Source organism: Octodon degus, unplaced genomic scaffold (assembly GCF_000260255.1).
Source record: "Octodon degus isolate 3935 unplaced genomic scaffold, OctDeg1.0 scaffold00023, whole genome shotgun sequence".
NCBI classification, from domain to species: Eukaryota; Metazoa; Chordata; class Mammalia; order Rodentia; family Octodontidae; genus Octodon; species Octodon degus.
Window position 1 is genome coordinate 7,749,028 of NW_004524599.1, and position 13,910 is coordinate 7,762,937.

The following is a 13,910-nucleotide window of genomic DNA, read 5'->3' on the forward strand; positions in this document are numbered from 1 at the left end:
ATTATCCAACTTACAAGGCTATTGTGAGAACTGTGGATGGTATGCATCGAATTTCTGGCACACAGTGTTTGATAAACTGGTAGCCAGGGTTACTCGCCGTGTGACTAGCTCATTGCTGTCCATCTTAAGCTATGATGACCAAGTATAAATATTCGTCACATGGTTTCAGCCGAAGGAAAGACAAGAATTTAGGGTTCCCATGCCTGACTAAAGACTCTGCCCGCTGCCTACCTTGCTTAGTTCCTGGCTTTCCAGAAGACGGTACTGAGAAGGCAGGGAAGTTGAGCAGGTAGGCCCTGAAAGGCAGCTACGGATGCCACGTACGCTGTGAATAAGTAGTGTGTGCAGTCAGCCGAGGAATCGTATTTTTGGATGTTTGCTTTTACACAGCCTCTAAACCTCCTCCTTTTTTAATTCACGTACATGTTTACTTTCTTCAAATACATGAGAACCTGGCTGGGAGCAATCCTCTAAGAGTCCTCAGAAGGGGTTTCCGCATGTGATGGGCGTCCTGAGCCCTAGAGCACCATAAAGACTCGTGTGTGAAGAAGGTACTCTCGTGGCCTCCCTGCTCCCTAAGGGAAACAGCGCCCCTGTGCTCTCATTCCGCGCCATTCAGCCTTGCTCTGGGGCCTCTGGCGGCTGGGAGCTTTGTGCCAGGTTAGTCTCGACTGTGATGTTCCTGTGCTAAGCTGACCAGATCCCAGCTCCTGACATGCTTCACTGAACAGTCCAGACTTAGCTTACTCTGAAGTATAAAGAAAGGGAAGAAAGTAAAACTGTGGACGCTTTGCCTCCATTCCAACTTCGCAGTTTGTTCTGTGATATTGATAGTTTTTCTTTTTTTCTGTTTTTAAAAAGCAGTGAACTTGAAAGCAGTGAGAATAGCTACTCTAAAAGATTGACTATCTTTTAAATGCTCTATGAAACTAGTATGAACAAAATAGAATGAGCATTGTGATTTTGAACCACTGATTTATACAGAACTTATAATGCTATGGAAGGCAAATACTAAAAGCTGCATTTAAAAATAGGGGACCCAAGGGGAGGTAGGAAGAAGGTCTGCTGTCACCTTCAAGAGCACCTGGAAGTGGCTTCCCATTTAAGATGTCCTGGTTTGTACTGGCCTCTGGCTGCTGTTGTCAGGGATGGACAGGAATCCCAGTCAGTGTCATGGTGGCAGAAATCTCAGAGCCACATCCTGGCTTTTCTCTTCCCCAAGCACTCACAGAAACTGGTGGCTGGAAGAAGCAGTGTCTCGTGGGAGCTGTGTGGTCCCTGGTCAAGAAGACCGCCTCAGATTTCTGTAACGTCTGCTCCATTCATCGGATCCAGTTGCTCGCTGGTACCTCCAAAGGCCTTTCTCCTGAGATGGAAGAGGGAGCGGGTGCAGCAGCTCACTGGGGCTTGTGTAGCACTACTTCCTGGAGCAGAGGTGCTCGGAATGCCCAGGCGAGCTGGGGTGCTGGCAGCAGTGCGGGTGTGCGGAGGCAGGGCAGCCCTGCTTGCTGAGAATTTTGGGCCCATGGAACTGGGAACCGTTTGAGGAGGGCATGTGTGGCCCTGCTAGGCATGGCTATCTGGCTCAGAGGACGTTTTTCCTGTGTGGAAGGGTGTGCCCAAGGGAAGAGCACAGAATGGTCCAACAGCATGTGGAGCTCCGGACAGGACCTGTCTCACTGCAGTCAGAAACAGTGCTGTCCCTGTCCTGTCTAATATTCCCAGAGCCTTGCCGTAAGGAAAGTCCACCCCGTCTCCACACCAGTGTCTTTCATCACCGCGGCAGTTCTAGGCATCTCTCAGTTGTGATAGCCCTTTGCATGTTTTGTTTTCCCAATTTAAGAAATCTTGAGCCAACCACTTTATCTTTTTTCTTTAAATGTCTGACAGTTACACACACAGAAGCCACTTCAGTTGTCTGAATGAGTGCAGCGCAGTGTGGACCTGGTTGGCTTTTCTGGGCCCCTGGCCTGTGGTGTTAATCTTGGGAAGCTGTCCAGCTTGCTCCCCACACACGCACAGCTCTGCGCCCTCCCACACTGCACTCGGAAGCTAGCCTTCGTACTCAGCCGGCTAACCCTGTAACCTGCTGTTCTTGCGCTTTCCTTGTACTAACTCAGTGTCCGCAGGGTTCTTTTGGTTGACCATTGCCTTTTTAGACTACTTGATTGCTAACCATGTGTCTAGAAATGCAAAAGTAATTTTTATCTGGTTTCTGGTTTCCCACTGCTGGCTGCTGTTGCATTACTTGGAGACCCTGGCCTTAAACACTTCCTGAGTGCATCTTGCCTTACGATGTATTAGATGTGAATTTTTCTCCTTGATGTGCTCTTTTGTTCTCCATTGAGACAATGCCCTGCAGTCGCTCAAAATTCAGTGACAACCTCATTTCTTTCTGAAAGTCTTCTCAAGAGATTTTAATTAAAGTGCCTTTCTCTATCCTTTTGTAGTCCATTCCCTGTAAATGTCTCATAATGGGATTTTTAATTTGTCACTCTAGATTGAAAACTATGCACATTGCAAAAATCACTTGATTTTGTGCTAGCATAGAATCTTGCATAGAGCCAGTTCAGGTAATGGGTTACTGAATACATTAATGAATGAAAGGGATGCGCTTTGTATTAATCTTGTTCACCTGTGCTCTCTCCATATTTCCTTTTGTTTCTTCGTTCACTGTTAAACTTCTGTAAGTATATAGAGATGAAGCAAGCTTTGTGACCTTTTGATTAGTTTTCTTAGCTCTGGAAATGTTGTAAAATGGATTTTGAACCTTCGCAAACAAACTGGAAAGGTTTAAACATTTGTTCATGGATGTGGCAATGGCAGATGTCTCAGGTGTCCGCTCCGCTATTTGCCACTCCTCACTGAGGAGTGAGGGCTCTGGGCAGGTCTGCCCCTCCTCAGCAGCAGCACAGAGGGATCCTGTCATGCTGAGATGTTAGGGAGCTGGCTTTCCCAAACCCAGAGGGCACCTGAGATGTCACACCTGGAAGCCAAACGTGGCCGTGCTGTATCAAATACCTAACTGACTTGATTTATAACTGAAATAGTTTTATAGAGATATTATGCAATAAGGAAAACAAACTTCCTTGCACACTGGCTAACAGTATTAGGTGCTTTGAATGTTAGTCTTTTATCCTTATCCTCTTTCCCAAGCTTCCTAAGGTTCCTAACCTAAATTTCTTTTAAATTTCTCTTGGGATCAACGACATAAAAAGGAGGCGCGTGGCTGTGCCAGTCACCGGGGTACACGTCCTCTCCTCAGATGCGTGGGGGTGATTTTCTCCTCTCGGCTCTCACACTTTGCCAGAGGGCTTCAGGGTCCCCAGTGGACGTTAGCGGTTGAATCCAGAGCTGGTCTGCGTGAGTTTCCCACGGCCAGACACCCAGATCACTACCAAGGACCAGCCTGCCAGCCCAAAGTCCTGGAGACTCTCCCCCGGCTCAGCAGGCACGCTAGACCTGCGTGCCAGGGCTCAGGAACCCTTAGCAGATATTTTAAGGAGAAGAACAGAGGAGCATAAATAGGAGCGAGATCTAGTTGCCAGAGGCCAACTTAAAGATCCTAAGATTCTTAGCAAAAATATTCCAGTCCCATCTTCATAGGACTAAGGTGGTACACCCACATGACATTCTATAATATTAAGTACAATGTGAACAGATAGATATACAAACATAAATGTAATAGAAAAACAGTACAGTGTTCAGTTTTCTTAAAAAGCAAGTCCTCTCTAAGCCTGTAGATTTGGCTTCCTGAAAAACAATACAGTTAAATTTTAAAAATTGCATTTCTGTCCTGCAGTCACAGACTTTCCCTGGTGCTCACACACAGTGCTTGTTAACTGCCGCAAAGGAAGTTTTTTATGGGACAGACTTGCCCCTAAACAGTTTTAGAGGTAAGTGGAATTGAGGACAATAATCCTTCAGGGTTTGAATGCACCAAGTTTGTTTTCCAGGACAACTTTTGCCTGGAAATGAAAGAGGAATTGTTTCCTCCTTAATTTTGCAAGCTTGCACCAAGTGAGGCGCTGCCTTCTCTGGCCACTTCCCTTAGTCTCTGCAATTAGAACTCCTTGAAGCTGTGACCCCTGGAGAGGCTGTAAGTGCATGCTGGTGGTATCTTGTTTTAAGATTTTTTTTTTTGAGACAGGGTTTTGCTGTGCAGTTCAGGTTGGTTTTGAACACATCATGGATCCAGGCTGGCCTTGAACTCATGGTGTTCCTCCTGCCTCAGTTTCCCAAGCACTGAGATAACAGGTGTGCGCCACCATGCCTGGCCTTAAGAATTTTTTTTTTTTTTTTTTTTTTTTTGTTTTGAGACAGTATCATGCTAAATTGCCTATGCTGGACTCAAATTTATGATCCTTTCCACTGGGTCTGTGGTAATTATACCCTTTTCATTCCTTATTGCTTGTATTTGATTTTTTTCTTTCATTTTTTTTTTTTTTTTTTTGGTACCAAGGATTAAACTCAGGATCTCATGCTTGCCAGGCAGGTGCTTATGCCACTGAGCTATCTCCCCAGCCCTAAGAATTATTTTTAAATCACTTAATTTTTTCTCTCTCTCTTCAGGAGCATCTGAAGGCCTTCGATGATGAAGTCAACGCCTTTTTGGACAATATGTTTGGACCTCGAGGTGAGTGAGCAACTTGAGAACATCATGTGGAAAGAGCTTAGAAAGAGTGGCATAAAAAGGATAAAAGGACTGATTTCTGATGTCCTGGGAATGTGACATTTAGAAACTTCAGCTTCCTTTTTACATGTCTCCCAGAACATCCTGCGGGCCCGTTCTGCTCCTGCTCAATCTGTCCTGGGATGAAAGAGTAGCAGGAGGCAGGAGTGCATGAAGTATGTGACTTTCTTCCAGTGTCCCTCTGGCTGCAGAGCCAAAGGTGTGGCTTTCTTCTAAGCGAGGCTGTGTTCCTCTTCTTTCTCTGCTGCCCCCTCCTCCTTCCATGCATGTGCAGTCACCCAAGAAGTCCTGCCTTCCATGCCACTGCCAGTTCCTTTCACTGTATTCTCGCTGTGCTTTGGCCCATCGGATGATCACAGCAGTCTTCAGCACTCCCTCCATTACCTCTTACTTGGGCTACAGCAGCCTTTTTATTGTCAGCCTCCAGCCGTTTATTGTCAGCCAGAATATTCTGAAGAACTAAATCACACTCTGGTAATCTCCCTTCCAACTCACAGTGTTTCCACTGCTGTGAGGTGAAAGGAAAACTCCGTGACATGGCCTTTGAGTTGTCTCACCCCGGCCACCTCTTCCACCTCATACCAGTCTGCTTCCCTTAGTCACAGCCACTTGAGACAGCCTTTAATTCCTCAAACCCATGCGGTTCCTTTATGTGCCATTCGGAGAGCCTGGACGTCCCCCTCTACCTCCCAGGTGTCACTCTCGCCAGCGCCTTCCCTCCTACCTCAGGGATCAGATGTTACTTTCTCAGACAGCCGTCCCCTCAAAACAGGCCCTCTCATACCTCCGCCTGTTGCTTTCCTTCACACGCCTTGTTGTGGGCCCAGGTGGGCAGGAGCCAGGAGGCCCATACCAAACACTCCAGAGCTGGCCGCAGCTCTGGGACCACCGTAGTGCTATGGTTTGCAAATGAGTTACGGACAAAATGTTTATATTCACTTAAGCCTCACTGGTTCACGAACCTGTGGAAAACTAGGGGTTCTTTACAAGTTATTTCTACAGTGCTGTTTGGGGGAGAGAGTAGAGGAAGAAAATGAGGGTCCTCTGTTTGCCAGAATCTTCAATCCTTTAGAGATTATTGGCCATTCCCCAGTTTCTTGAAGGCTCTATAAACTATTCCAAGTGAATGACTATTTATATAGCTGTAACATGATATTCTGTACAGATTTTTTAAAAGTACTGTCAAGTTTATTTTTTCCTCTGGATCCGGGGGGTAGGCAGGGCAGAGTCCCCGCGCCGCAGAGCTCCGCAGGGCTGGGGTGGACGGGGCGCTGCTCAGCACAGCGCCACCGCTCTCTCGCTCACTCACGCCAGGCCACAGGAGCTCCGATGGTGGCTGCGGCGCTCTGGTTAGACTCCCACCGCAGAGCAAACAGCAACTGCCGGGAGCCAAGGTCAGCCTGACCCGCCGCCGCGTCAGTGAGATCAGTGTGACCTGAGTGGTGCAGACGGGCCATCGCTGGGAGAGCAGTGCGCTTGTTTACTCAGCTTTCATGGTTTTGTGGACATTTTCCTCTGTACCAGGAGACAGCTGACAGCTGGTTCAGATGTGCCCTCCATGGTGACAGGGTGTCTAGCACCTAAGCCATCCGAATCCTCTTCCCTCCCTAAGAGACCAGGCTGAAGCTGACTCGCAGGACCTCGAGTGAACTTCTAGACGTTCTCTAGTCTTGCGCGGTCTTGTGCACAGTGTATCAGTACTTCAGGGATATGCCTAATGCAGATGGAGAGCTAAGAAACGTCACGGAAAGTACTTGTTCTCACCCCTTGTCTGGAGCACTTAACCATAGTTAACCTGTAACTAGCAAACATGGACAGGAACGTGACAACAAAGCAGAATTTCGGGTGCCGCATTCGCTGCGGTCTGTGCTGACTTGGTGCACCAGCTGACATGTCTTTAATGACTGCTTCCTCTTTAACTCAACGCTAAGTGAACATGAGACAGAGGAGAGAGATGAGACCTCGTCACTGTTTGATGAAGGATGTGCTGTAGTTGGGGAGGTAAAATTAGAATATTTGAAATAATTGGAAAGCAGCTAAGTATTAAACCACATTGTTCATTTCCTAGAGCTACCATAACAAAATGCCACAAACTGGGTGGCTTGCAGTAGCAAAACTTATTCTCACAGTTCTGGGGCCAGCAGGATGTTGGCAGGGCCTGCCCTTTGTGAGGTTGTAGAAGAGTCTGTTTCGAGCCTGTCTCCTGGTTTTGGTCGTGGCCAGCAGCTTTGGTGTTCCTGAGCGTGTTCCTTAGATGGTCACTCTGGTCACTCTGCTCTACCACCGGTAGAAGTTTCCAGAACAAATAATGGGATAGAGCTCCAGAAGGCACTATCCTCATAAAAACAGAATTATCTCTAGAGTGGGTGGGTTGTGGAAAGGCTGGGCTAAGACAGTGTGGGGTGTACCAGTGTGGGACTGAGGCAGGAAAACCAGATAGCAAAGCGGAGATGCCAGGCTGAGGGGTAGCTCAGTAGCAGAGCTGTTGCCTAGCATGCTTGAGGCCTTGGATCTGTCCCCAGCACCTCAAAATAGAGGCATTGCCTGATGCTGAAATTAAAAACAGCACATAACTTAATTTTGAGCTATATTATTTTCGTTAAATAAAAACACCAGAAAGGTCATTTGGGCCTAGAGTTATTTTCAGGTGTTGCCAGTTAGATTATGGGTGTATAATGTGGCTCTAGTCTTTTATTTCATGCTCTAGAGTGAGAGGCTCTTTGTGTATCCAGGTTCCTGCCTCCCTGTTCATATTAGTTCCATGCCAGGTGTTGGACCGCAGATGCACACACATCTTCTGCTCTGAATCTCAGTTCCAGGATGTTATCTCTGCTGGCCTTAGCTTCTCAGGCTTCCTGTACCATAAGTGTTCATTGCTCTGATTGGATTCATAGATCCACTCCTAGTTGACTGTGTGATGCTCCTAGGCATATTCTGGCCCATGTGGGTTTTAGAAACTAGGATACAATGTCAGTATCACATCCTCTACGTACCCAAGTCTTACCCATGGAACCAGCAATGAATCATGGTCTCGGGGCAGAGGTGAATTTAAATCCAGACTCTACTACCAACCATTTTGTGACTTTCTGCTAGTTACTAAAGTTATCCATTTCATATTTTCAGAATGCAGTTGACCTCTGGTAAGTGAAACTATAGAAAATGAAACTGCAGATTCTTTTATCCATAAAATGGCAGTAGTCCTCAATTCATTTTGAGTTAAACTAAAGTGCAAGAACTCTTCCAATGTGAGTACTTGGTAGCTCACGTTCCCCCTTTTATTACTTTGGTCATTCAGTGCTCAAGAGTGTAAGCGCTGCCTGCTCCATGAAACCTTCCTCAACTATTCAGCCCCGACTTGCTTCCTCTGAATTCCAACCCAAAGCCGGATTAATGCTGTATCATTCAACATTACCCTGTTGTGTTTGTTAGGTACACCTTATCTGCAGTTTCATTTTCTGTAGTTTCACTTAACAGAGGTCAACTGCATTCTGAAAATATGAAATGGAAAACTCTAGAAAGAGCAGTTCATACTTTGAGTTACGTACTGCTCTAAGTAGCAGGATGAGGTCTCACTGTCTCATCCTGCAGCACCCAGGGTACCCATGCAGTCTCTACTGCTGCACGGTAGTCCCTTAGCCTTCTCGGTGTGAGGTGGACCACAGAATCCACAGCTCCTCACAGTAAAGTGACCCTATTTTACTTAACAATGACTCCAGTGTGCAAGAGTAGCAATACTAGCAATTTGGATATGGCAAAATGAAAAACACCTAATATGCTTCCTTTAAATGAAAAAGTAAAAGTTCTCAGCAAGGAAAAAGTCCAGGGCTGCAGTTGCTAAGATCTATAGTAAGAATTGTGAAGGACAAAGAAATCCATGTTTGTCTTGCTGGTACAGCTCAGACTGCAAAAGTTACAACCACAGTGCATGGTTAAGTATTTAGTTAAGATGAAAAGGGCACTAAATTTGTATGGGGAAGGGACATTGAATGTGGCATTCACTGGGGGCCTTGGAACACATTCCCTGAGGATGAGGCAGGTGGCCCCACAAACAGAATACAGGTGTCAGTATTGCTGGCTGAGCGGAGTGTGGCTCTTCAGGATTCTCCATATGTGCTTCTTTTCAGATGCTCGAGTCAGAGGGTGGTTCATGCTGGACTCCTACCTTCCTACCTTTTTTCTCACTGTCATATATCTGCTTTCAATATGGCTGGGTAATAAATATATGAAGAACAGACCTGCTCTTTCTCTCAGGGGAACCCTCACGTTGTATAACCTCGGAATCACACTGCTCTCTGCATATATGCTGGTGGAGGTAAGTGGTGGGGGGCCATGGAGTCAGAAATTGAGCTACTGCAGACGTGATCCCATCTGGCCTAAAAGAACTCTCCAGAGTTACTGTCAGTACTCGTCTGTACGACTTCAGCAACCCATTATTCCGGGCTCTGGTATTATTCCTTCACAGAGTCCTGTAAGTCCTTGTTTCTAACTTGAATTTCCCTTACCCCAATATAGGTCTTTTTTTTAAATCACAATTTAGATTTAAATAGGCTTTTAAAGATCATGTGCTATAATTTTTCTCCTTTTTACAAATAGCACTGAGGCTTAGAAAAATTAGGTAATTTTCCTGAGAATATATAGTGATGCGGGGTATTTAAACTCAAAAGTCAAACTCACTTAACCCAGCAGGGGTGCAAATGTGAATGTTGCCTTAAACAGCACACCAGCCGCCTTCCGAAAGCCGCTGGGCTGTAAGAGCAAGTACTGCCTGCCCTGCCTGGCCAGTCACGCTTATGCAACTGTATAGTGCCAGGGCAGAAATTATGGGCTGCGGCACAAATAAAAGACACAGGCAAAGGAATAAAACAAAGTCTTTAAGTTAGTAGAAAATCATTCACACAGGTCATCAATGGCTGCTACTGATATGGTCCTTACTATCCTTGAATTAAAAAAATATTTTCCTAATGGCAATGCCATTATCTAAATGCTGGGATGACACTCTGAGGGAATCTGTCACGAGTTAGCGTGCGGGAGACACAATTTGGGGTCAGGAAATGCGTGCTAACAACTCCAGAATCCTATTACCTGGGTGCTCACTGATGCGCCTGACACTGTACGGTGTTACATGGAAGCAGACGAGAACTGCTTACTGTAGACCTGATTACAGACTTTTTAAATTAATCTTTGTGTATAACGTTAACCTGCCTCTTAGTTTGAAAAATGAACCAACAACAACAACAAAAAAAATGTAGATGTCCTTTAAGAAGTGCTCATGAATCCTTTTAGCCCTTGCTGGTTCCCAGTCAGGAGCAGGAGAATAAAGCCCCCAGAGGGGACCTGGGAGTGACCCACTTAGCGGCAGAGCCCAGCAGACAAATCCAGCTTTTTCCTCTTTCACTGGATTCATCTGCCATGGTAATCTTTCATTATAATTGAGTTAGCTAACAGGTGTTTTGTTAGAAGAAAAGAGACATACATCAGAACAGTGAAACCTCATAAGTCTAGAACAGTCTAAACGCTACTTAGCAGTTCATCTTTTGAATGTTCAATGTATGTTTTAATAGAGCTAAATATATATATACATCTGTAAGGCAACAAAGAATACTAGGTATTTTGCCTGTCACACCTTAAGTAAGTACCTTATATTCTGGAATTCTACATTTTTACAGAAGAGAACTTCTTTTGTGCAATTTTCAGCAAAGGATAAGCATTTTCTCATGATGTGGAAAGCCTAGATCCAAATCATCCTTCTATACTTAGTAGCTGTGTAATTTTTTTTTTCTTTTGAGGTACTAGGGATTGAACCTAGGGCCTTCACTCTGCGCTACATCCTGTACCCCTTTTTATTTTGTGAGACAGGGTCTAAGTCACTAAACTGCCCAGGTTGGGCTAGAACTTTATACCTCCAGCCTGCACCTCCCAGAATGCTGGGGTTACAGGCATGCACCACCATGTCTGACTAAGCTGGGTTATACCAAGCAAATCATTTAGTCAGTAAATATTTACTGAGCACTGTGTTCCAGGCATTAGACAAAAAACTTTAGACGAAAAAGATGAACTCAAAAAAGCATAGATTTTTATGGAGCTTTTATTGTTTTTCAGGAGTAATGGAGGAAAAAACGTTAATCAGCTAATCACACAAATTGTTTGATTAATTAGCATAAGCACAATGAACTTTTGAGCTTTTTTCTTTTCTTTTTTTTTGGTGGTGGTACCTGGGATTGAACTCAGGACCCTGTGCTTGCCAGACAAGCGCTTCTTCTACTGAGCTATCTCCCTGGCCCTGAGGTTGGTTTTTAAAATTCCAATAAATACAAAGGCTAATTTTCTCAAGGTTTTTTTGTAGTCCAGACTGGTCTTCAACTCACTGTGCAGACCAGGCTGGCCTTGAATTCTTAGCAATCCTCTCTGCCTCAGCCTCCAGAGTGCTGGTGTGTACCACCATGCCAACCTCCTCATATTTATTTATATTCATTTAATTCTACATTTTCTTACTAGAAAGGGATGAGTGAATAGACAAATTTTGTTATTCAAATGATAGATCTTCTTACTTTGGATGGATGTAAATGATAAGAAATAAAATCTACAAAGGATTGTAACTGTTAATTTCAGCTTTTTGGCCGGCCAGATAGCTCAGCAGATTAAAGTGCTTGCAAGCAAGTGCAAGGGTTAGGGGTTTAATCCCCTGGCCTGCCATGCCAGCCCCACCCCAGAGGCATGCTGAGATGACAATTAAGACTGGGTGTGGTGGTGTGCGCCTGTAATCCCAGCTCTTGGGAGGCTGTAAACAGGAGAAGTGCTACGAGTCCAATCTAGTAGTGAGACCCTGAACACCCTGTAGACCCTTCCCTAAAAACAAAACAAAACAAAAAATCAATTTAGCACCAAAACTTAAACCCCTTATGTGTTTGAGGTAACAGTCAAACTCCACTTCTGTGATGCCTCTACTCAGACCTCGGCTTGATGCAAGAGGCGCGGCGGGGAATTCAGTTTGCGTCCCAGTTCTGCTGATTTCCCTCGCTCTTGATTCTCTGGCAGCTCATTCTGTCCAGCTGGGGAGGTGGCTACAACCTCCAGTGCCAGAATCTTGACAGCGCGGGAGACGCTGATGTCCGGGTAAGCGTCCAGAGCTCAGTGTGGCGAGCTGCTTCCCACTGGAGGGCTGCGCACTCTGCCTCCAGAATGAGGACGGGCTGGGAGGAGGCTCCTCGGGATTCCTATCCCAGCACTGGAGGAATGTGGGGCAACGGAGCTGCCTGCTGAGGAGAGGCAGCTGCGCGGGTTGGGTCGCGACCACGAGGCCAGCCTCTCCACCATTAAGTGACCGTCTCCTGCTGACTTCAAGTGAAGCAAACACACATGCAGATCACATTTTGTGCAAGAAACAATATGTAAATTTACTTTCTGTATTTTTAAAAAGAATCCATGGCAGGATAAACCAAAAGCTAATAAAGACGGGGAACAGGACCGAAAGGACAGGAATGGAAGCTGGATTTCTCAGTGTGTCCTGGGCTATATTTGTATTGGAATCAGTGTTAAAAAGAAGCAGGACAACCTCTCCTAAAATAGTCAGAAACAATGTAAAATGCACACATACACTGATATAGTGGTGATGTAACTTTATGGAAAATTGCTCAAGGGAGCTTACAACAGCACTTTGAGTAGACATCCCTAATGGGATATATCTTAAAAGAAGTCGGTAAGTTTTTGGTTGCTGTTGTGAATGCTGGTTATTGCTGTTCAGAGACTATTAAACATTGCAGGGTGAGGTGTGTGTATTGTGAAGTAATACCATTCATTAAGCAACTAGTATCTAAAAGAAGAGGCAACTGTGCAGTAAACATTCAGTAATCATAGATATAAACTGAGAAGACATAGTTTAGAAATTACCTACGTAGTCTATGGCAGTCCAGGGTAATAAGCCAGATCTGCTCTCTAAGTACAGTTATTTACCAGAAAAAGTAAGGCTCTTAGAGGAGTAGGTAATTCCCATTTAGGCCTGGAAATGTACTTGAGATAAACCCAGGAGATCTAACAAGCCAAAGTACAGACGCTCTTCATGACTGGTATGGTCAGGACAACAGGAGAAGCCACCCTAAAAGGACAATCCCTGGCTGAAGATGAGGCAGTCTGAGTGCTAGAAACATACAAAATATATTATTTTCAAAAACATGTTTAAGATGATACTTTACATTGAGAAACCACTTACCTTTTGAGGGTTGCTAGAATACAAACTCCTGTAAGCAAAAAGTAAAAGAATTAAACATTTAATTGCCATTTATTTGTGAGCTTCCAAATAGATAAACAAGGCAAATTCTGGGTGGAAGAGAAAAATAGGTAAGTGAAAACAGGATCAGAAAACCACATTTTGTATCTCCCATGCAATCATGGATCTAGACCGCAGTCACTGTAAGTGGTGAGACTTGGGTGGGAGTGGCCTGCAGACGTGCTAGTGATGTTTAACACATGAGCTCAATGTCGACTCTGAGTGCAGTTCGGACAGCCAGAAGTTGTGCATCTTCTGCAGTGCGGTGCTGCGGGAGCCGCACACAGAGCCTCCTGGGAGCTGCTCTGGCCAGCAGAAAGCAGAATGGCACCTTAGTCTCATCTCTCTGCTTGATGCAGAATTAAAGCGGGGAGGAGACAGGCATCCAAATCCGTATGTGTGGAATTCTACACAACTGGGGAAAAAGCAAGAGTGGGAACTGTTAGTGATTACAGACTTGACATTGTTGTAACAGTTTGGAAAATCTGAACACTATTAGAAGATATTAAGAAATCTTGCTAGACAAGATAATTGCTTCCTGGTTATATTAAAACAACCAAAAGTCTTGTTGGCAGCACAATTTATAGATAAAATTATTCTGGATTTGATTCTAATGTACACTTCCCTCCCCCTCAAAAGAAAATAGGAATGGAGAAAAATACTTTGGAATCCTATTGAAATTTCTTAAAGTGCACTGATAGACTCAGTGCTCATATTATTCTCCCCATATTAGTACCTGTTTGAAAATTGCTATGATTAAAATATATACATTATCAATAAGCAATAGTATAAACTTTAAAATGTCACAACCCTTCAATGCCTGGTGATAAATTTTTGGAGTGCTTATAACACTTGAACTTAATGAAATACTTAGTCTTCAAGTTCTTTTCCTTGAAGTTTTCTAGGTAACATATATGAACTTCATGGAATTTTTTTTTTTTTTTTTTTTTTTTT

General features: G+C 44.6%; 1 protein-coding gene across 1 annotated transcript in view; it reads left to right on the top strand.

The window, feature by feature from the left end:
• Positions 1–4,574: 4,574 nt before the first annotated feature.
• Elovl2 (ELOVL fatty acid elongase 2) overlaps positions 4,575–13,910 on the top strand; it is a 19,415-nt gene continuing 10,079 nt past the window's right edge. Inside the window, exons 1-3 of the mRNA XM_004628362.3 lie at positions 4,575–4,636; positions 8,818–9,005; positions 11,729–11,806. Coding sequence (XP_004628419.1) covers positions 4,621–4,636; positions 8,818–9,005; positions 11,729–11,806 — 282 coding nt within the window. The 5' untranslated portion in view covers positions 4,575–4,620. The remainder of the gene's footprint in view (positions 4,637–8,817; positions 9,006–11,728; positions 11,807–13,910) is intronic.